Genomic DNA, 7,426 nt, shown 5'->3' on the forward strand with positions numbered 1-7,426 from the left:
GAAGATCACTGACGTCATGATTTGACAACGTTTTTTCCCCAGTTGTCTTGAAAGGACAATAATCATAGTCATTGGTTGTAATGGATGCCTTAGTTTCCCTGTACACTCACAAACAGAAGGTGTAACCAGACACATCACATGTGAACTATCTTGGGTTAGTTGTAATTATCTTCGGTACACTTGAAGACAGTTATATAAACAACATTTACCATGATATTTATACTGAGAAGAGATATTGACATCTAATGATATGGAAACAGTGAATGCATTGATAAAATGCAGTGCATGTCAGCGTTTGCCAAGATTTTGTCAGCTGTCACGAGATCCATCAGCATGAGAAACAGGAAGGGAATGGCTAACTCTAAAAAACGATGATGCGAGTACAATAAAAGGGACGACATTGAAACTAGTGGTGTGCCAAATCACAGATTATAGTTTTTTTTCCTGAATACTATTTTTACTCAATTCCGTATGTTACCGACATGGCAAAAACTCCGTGGATTATTATTTTATCAGTCATTCTCCGGTCATCTCAGGTAAAATGGGAAGGTAGCTGTTATGCTAGCTAAAGCTAGCTAGTTAGCTCACGGTATTTATCATAACAGTACAGAGATAGATGTAGCTAGCTAGCAAGCCAGGTCCAACTATGTCGACAACTATGTGATATTTATTTCACAAATACTATCGACAAATGGATAATGTCACCTTTATAATTGTCATTTCGAGTGTCTATCCTGTTAGGCAAGTGTGCCATGTTCATGTAGCTAGCTAGCCAATTAGCCACCAGCTAAGTTTGCCAGCTGAGCTCTTTTCTGGCTTGGCTATGGGGAAGTACCCACCTTTCCAGGCTTCAGAGTGGAACAGATACTGACAGTGTAATGAAAAAGTGTTACACTGCTAACACTGATCAGTCTCTGAACAAACGATCTGTTGTTGTTTCTTATACTTTGTTTACTTTGAAATACATGTTGGTTGTATGTATTTCACTTAGTTACTGTTATTATTCCACACAGGTGATCTGTCAAGAGGCAATCTTGCACATCTCAAATGGAGCCACAGATAAAGAATACTGCCTGGTCTACAACTCCTTATGGACCAACCTGTCACTCTCACTCAGCGCTGCTGTAAGTCCAGTCCAGCAACATCGCCATTCTGATATTCAGCTACCCTATGCCCCCATTTGCTCCAACCTCGACTGTGTTAGACTTTAGTATCTGTTGGTGAACCCACAGAACTTTTGCGAACCTCACCTGACATCCAGCCTGCTGTTAGGTGGCTCTGGGATTCAGCCTTGCTACAGTGACAATACATCATAGCTATTAATATATTGATTGTCTAACTGTACCTGTTGTCCTGTGTTAGACTGCGTATCCTCTGGTGAACCTGTCGTCCAGGCTACTGTGTAGCTCTGCAGGGGTGAGCCCAGACATAGTGAGAGGCAAGGCGGTGGTGGTCATGAGTGGGGAGTGTAACATCAGCCAGAAGGCTGTGGTAGCCCAAGACCTGGGGGCTGCTGCTCTGATCGTTGCCAGCACTAACTCTATGGTAATGCTTTGATAATGGATCTACAATGTATCAAAGGTGTATCTACAATGTATTTACAATGTATCAATAGTGTTACCTCTAATGTGTTTATGATGCAACATTTAATTTACATCTATGGTATAACATGATAGGCCTACATCTTTGTGTGTGCTTTTTAAGACATGTGTTTTGTTTTGTCTCTCATTTGATTGCTTCTAAAGAGTCCCCCGGGAGCCAATGTGACAGAGTATGAGAAGGTCCAGATTCCGCTGGCTCTGATGAGATACATGGACTTCCTGGACGCACAGAATGTGAGTTCTCTGATACTGTAGGTCCTCTGGTATAGAGGTCACTACAACGCACTATAAGATATGGTATAGTGCTTATTCACGCCTTCTAATTGACTTCTCATCTACAGTATTTATTTCAATCAATAAGAATAGACATGAGACACTAGTGTGTGTTTCTCAGGTGTGTTAGTGTTTGATCTCTCTGTGTGTTTCTCCAGGTGTTTGGTGAGGAGATGCAGGTTAGGCTGTATGCCCCGGCGGTGCCTGTGTTTGATCTCAGCATTGTGGTCATGCTTCTCATAGGAGTGGTGACTGTTGCTCTGGGAGGCTACTGGAGCGGAGCCTGTGAGAGGTGAGACTGCACACACACACACACACACACACACACACACACAAACGTTTCTTTATTTCCTTCGGAAAAGGACAGCCATGCACGCTGTCCACTCTTCAGCCACTCTACACTCTGTGTAACAGTCTGTGTGTTGTGTGTGTCTGTGTGTCAGAGAGAGGCTGAGTGCGTCTCGAGGTGGAGGAGGAGGAGGAGAGGAGAAGAGTGACAGTGGGGACTTGGCTCTGTACTCTCCCCTAAAGGTGGTCATTTTTGTAGGTCTGATGTGTCTGATGCTGGTACTCATGTACTTCTTCTACAAGTACCTGGGTGAGTCTTTCACTCTGGACAAACACTGCTTAATATATTTGTATTACATTTTCATAATGTATTACGTTTATTAACAGTTTATTAACAGTTTTATATGCGAAACAAACATACCACACCAGAAGCTGTTAGACACTCAGTGATCGTCTCATAATGAGTTAGTTCAGGAGTGTTTTGACACTGTGTGTGTGTTGTGTGTGTGTGTTTTCCAGTGTATGTGATCATCGCCATATTTTGCCTTGCGTCAGCCACCGCCCTCTTCAGCTGTCTGGACGCCCTGTTGGACCTGGCCAAGTGTAGCCCCATGAGGTACACACACACACACACACACACACACACACACACACACACACACACACACACACACACACACACACACCGACACACCGACACACACACACAGTGTCACCATTTTCCTAGGGTTCCCATAACAACATAGCCCCCCCCCAAACAAGGAAAACAAAGTATTGTCTGACAAATGTCACAGCTCATTAAAATCATGGTTTTTACAGAGAGTCAAGGTTTTCTATAGTAACAACGTAAAGTAGGATTTCCCTGTTCCACAGACATCTGTCCTCCCTGTCAGTTTCTCTGTCTGTTCCACAGACATCTGTCCTCCCTGTCAGTTTCTCTGTCTGTTCCACAGACATCTGTCCTCCCTGTCAGTTTCTCTGTCTGTTCCACAGACATCTGTCCTCCCTGTCAGTTTCTCTGTCTGTTCCACAGACATCTGTCCTCCCTGTCAGTTTCTCTGTCTGTTCCACAGACATCTGCCCTCCCTGTCTGTTCCACAGACATCTGTCCTCCCTGTCAGTTTCTCTGTCTGTTCCACAGACATCTGTCCTCCCTGTCAGTTTCTCTGTCTGTTCCATAGACATCTGCCCTCCCTGTCAGTTTCTCTGTCTGTTCCACAGACATCTGCCCTCCCTGTCTGTTTCTCTGTCTGTTCCATAGACATCTGCCCTCCCTGTCAGTTTCTCTGTCTGTTCCACAGACATCTGCCCTCCCTGTCTGTTTCTCTGTCTGTTCCATAGACTTCTGTCCTCCCTGTCTGTTCCTCTGTCTGTCATAAACAACTCATAGGTCATAGTTTCATATGGAAGTTCTGAGAAGTAAAAAATGAAGAAGTGAATCAGACACATACCAGTCTCCTTGAACATCTCACTCACTCACTCACTCACTCACTCACTCACTCACTCACTCTCACACACACGTGTTTTTGTGAGTCATACGGACCTTTCTGTGGTTGCTTGCGGTCTTTCTCTCTTCTCTCATGTGTGTTGTGTTCCTCCAGTGTGACGGTCCTGGGTGGGAGTGTATCTGTGAGGTCGGTGCTGCTGTCTGCTGTGTGTGTCACCGTAGCCGTGGTCTGGGGAGTCTACAGGAACGAGGACAGGTACTGTCTAACACACACACACACACACACACACACACACACACACACACACACACACACACACACACACACACACACACACACACACACACACACACACACACACACACACACACACACACACACACACAATGACACACACACACAATGACACACACACACAATGACACACACACACAATGACACACACACACAATGACACACACACAATGACACACACACACACACACACACACACACAATGACACACACACACACACACACACAATGACACACACACACACACACACACACACACACACACACACACACACACACACACACACACAATGACACACACACACACACACACACAATGACACACACACACACACACACACACACACAATGACACACACACACACACACACAATGACACACACACACACACACAATGACATACACACACACACACTGACATACACACACACACTGACATACACACCCCTTGGGAATTCTGTGGGTGGGACATGGGTGGGACAGGAAGCAGGAAGTGGTGTTTGGGGTGAGGGAGTCTGGAGGACTCGGACGTCATCAACAGAGTAGAGGTGTGTTGTTGCTGTTAGTTTAGTTTTAGCTTAGTTCAGCATCACTCACTGCCTCATTGACTCTGAATACTGTCTCTGAATGTGTCTCAAATGGTTCTCTATTCCCTATATAGTGCTACTTATGCTGGTCAAAAGTAGTGCACTTATAGGGAGTAGGGTGCAATTTGAGACTCGCTTTCTGACAGACAGAAACTCTTAGTCTCTCTAATTTCCAATAACAGAATAACATCATGGTGGGTAATGTTTGTGTGTGTATTCATACAGGCTAGTGACTGTCCTTAGACCTTAGCACAGTAGAGGTATTAGTGGACAGGATCATTAAATGTCCCCAGTCTACAACAGCAACACACGGTCCGCAGCTAATCTCCTATGAAACTTTTCCATGAGCGAAAGCATGGTGGATAATTATAATGTTCTAGAGAATGTGGTTTCACTTCCCTTTCCACCCTCACACATTGTAACTCACTCAGATTATACATTTACTCATTCACTGGATCATTACTTGGAAAATGCTCTTATTTTTGCATTTATAAAACTCTAACTACAACTAAACTAACAATGAATTCCTGGGCTATTTCAGGGTAAAGCACAGGAACCATTGTCAATGGTTGTCCTCATGTTTGTGAGGATAAGCTTGACATGCACTTTATAACCTATTTCTTTATTACCTTTATTTAATCCGTTTGGTTATATTTAATAGTTAGTTGACAGGCATGATTGGCATCTTACATTCAACAATGATACCTGATCTAGGATAACTTTAGAGGATTGGTTAGGTTATAGTGACTTAAACACATTTAGATCCAGATACATTTAGATCCAGATACAAGTGTGTTGTTGAAAAAAATGAAGAAAATAAACCTTGTACTCTACTTGATTGCCAGGTGGATCTGGATCCTACAGGACCTCCTGGGTGTGGCCTTCTGTCTCAACTTCCTAAAGACCATCTCACTGTCCAACTTCAAGGTGAAATCATCACTCTGACCCTCTGATCTTCAGTCACAAAGAGGGCCACTCTCTGGCTGAGACAGTTGGACACGTCCATAGAGATAGATCAATATTTGGAAATAAACTGTTTTTACATTGACATTGAGGACTTACACCGTTTTAAAGTAGTCAACTGGGTGGGATCAGCCAATGAATTATACTCGTGAGAAAAAATTCCGTAACTGCAGGTGGCAGTAGATCACCAACCTTGGCTTTTATACCTGTTCAAACAACACACTCCAGGTGGCAGTATGCACCATTTCAGTTTGTTTACTAACTCATAGAAGTAGTAGAAGAAAAAGTACTACTTCAAAATGGAGATCGCCTCAATGGCGCTGCCTATAATCTAACAGACGTCATAATGGGTCAGGTAAAAAGATGTCGTCTAACTAAGTCTATGGACACGTCTCTAAACATCTGTTCTCTCTTTCCCTCTCTCTTTCTTCTCTCTCCCCCTCAACTGACTTCCATCCCTCCTCCACCCCCCTCTCTCTCCCCCTCTCTCTTCCCCCTCTTTCTCTCTCCCCCTCTTTCTCTCTCTCCCCCTCCCCCCGCAGATCTGTGTGATCCTGTTGAGTCTGCTGCTGTTGTATGATGTGTTCTTTGTCTTCATCACTCCTCTGTTCATGCCGGTGAGTCACTTTCCCCTTTAAATACAGTGCAATGTTATTGTTCTATTTTTTTCAATAGACAGGTTAAATACATTGTCCCACGTTTGAAGTGTTTTATATTTACAGAATGGGGAGAGCATCATGGTCCAAGTGGCCCTGGGTCCAGATGCAGCAGGAGAGAAGGTAACCACTCATCTGTCTGTCTCTCTGTTTGTCTGCCTGTCTGCCTATATGTCTCTCTCTCTCTGTGTCTGTCAAAACTTGAATCTTCAATCTCTGGATGATAAAATGGCTTGATTAACAATCAGTAGGGTCAGGAGTTTTCCTTGACTGAGTGTTCCCCGACCCAGTAAACACTCCTGCCCCTAACTAGAATCAGGCTACGTAGCTGTGATCTCATCTGCTGTGTACCGTTGCAGCATTGCGGTCTGAATGGCTGACTGTCTAACTGAGGATGCGTTTCAAATGGCACCCTATTCTTTACATAGTGCGTTACTTTTGACCAGAGCGCCTTGGGCCCTGATTAAAAGTAGTGCACTATGTAGGGAATAGTGCCATTTGGGATGCAAACTGACTGCGTCTGGTTGGGGTGTTCTGTCTCGACGCAGGGTAACACGGTGGAGGTGCCAGCCGAACCCTCGACTCCATATGAGAAAGTAAGACCCCAGCGCTTTACTGCTCAGCTTCATATGTACTGTTAATTATCAATTCATCTCTACTACTCAGATTCATATGTACTGTTAATTATCAATTCATCTCTACTACTCAGATTCATATGTACTGTTAATTATCAATTCATCTCTACTACTCAGATTTATATGTACTGTTAATTATCAATTCATCTCTACTACTCAGATTCATATGTACTGTTAATTATCAATTCATCTCTACTGCTCAGATTTATATGTACTGTTAATTATCAATTCATCTCTACTACTCAGATTCATATGTACTGTTAATTATCAATTCATCTCTACTACTCAGATTTATATGTACTGTTAATTATCAATTCATCTCTACTACTCAGAATCATATGTACTGTTAATTATCAATTCATCTCTACTACTCAGATTTACATGTACTGTTAATTATCAATTCATCTCTACTACTCAGAATCATATGTACTGTTAATTATCAAATCAATTCATCTCTACTACTCAGAATCATATGTACTGTTAATTATCAAATCAATTCATCTCTACTACTCAGATTCATATGTACTGTTAATTATCAAATCAATTCATCTCTACTACTCAGATTCATATGTACTGTTAATTATCAAATCAATTCATCTCTACTACTCAGATTCATATGTACTGTTAATTATCAAATCAATTCATCTCTACTACTCAGATTCATATGTACTGTTAATTATC

The 7,426-nt window shown here is 42.6% G+C and overlaps 1 protein-coding gene across 1 annotated transcript; it reads left to right on the forward strand.

The window, feature by feature from the left end:
* Positions 1–241: 241 nt before the first annotated feature.
* On the forward strand, positions 242–6,766 carry LOC129854629 (signal peptide peptidase-like 2A). The gene is made up of 12 exons (XM_055921893.1): positions 242–536; positions 1,014–1,124; positions 1,363–1,545; positions 1,746–1,835; positions 2,033–2,166; positions 2,318–2,472; positions 2,682–2,778; positions 3,764–3,865; positions 5,337–5,418; positions 5,997–6,071; positions 6,177–6,233; positions 6,659–6,766. The coding sequence occupies exons 1-12, from the start codon at positions 483–485 to the stop codon at positions 6,749–6,751; spliced, it is 1,233 nt and encodes a 410-aa protein (XP_055777868.1). The 5' UTR covers positions 242–482; the 3' UTR covers positions 6,752–6,766.
* Positions 6,767–7,426: the final 660 nt, after the last annotated feature.

Source organism: Salvelinus fontinalis, chromosome 4 (genome assembly GCF_029448725.1).
Source record: "Salvelinus fontinalis isolate EN_2023a chromosome 4, ASM2944872v1, whole genome shotgun sequence".
Lineage (NCBI taxonomy): Eukaryota > Metazoa > Chordata > Actinopteri > Salmoniformes > Salmonidae > Salvelinus > Salvelinus fontinalis.

Coding starts and splice junctions, on each gene's coding strand:
- LOC129854629 (XM_055921893.1), top strand. CDS start 483: ATGGCAAAAACTCCGTGGATTATTATTTTATCAGTCATTCTCCGGTCA. Junction 1,125..1,362: donor CACTCTCACTCAGCGCTGCT/GTAAGTCCAGTC, acceptor GTCCTGTGTTAG/ACTGCGTATCCTCTGGTGAA. Junction 6,072..6,176: donor TCACTCCTCTGTTCATGCCG/GTGAGTCACTTT, acceptor TTATATTTACAG/AATGGGGAGAGCATCATGGT.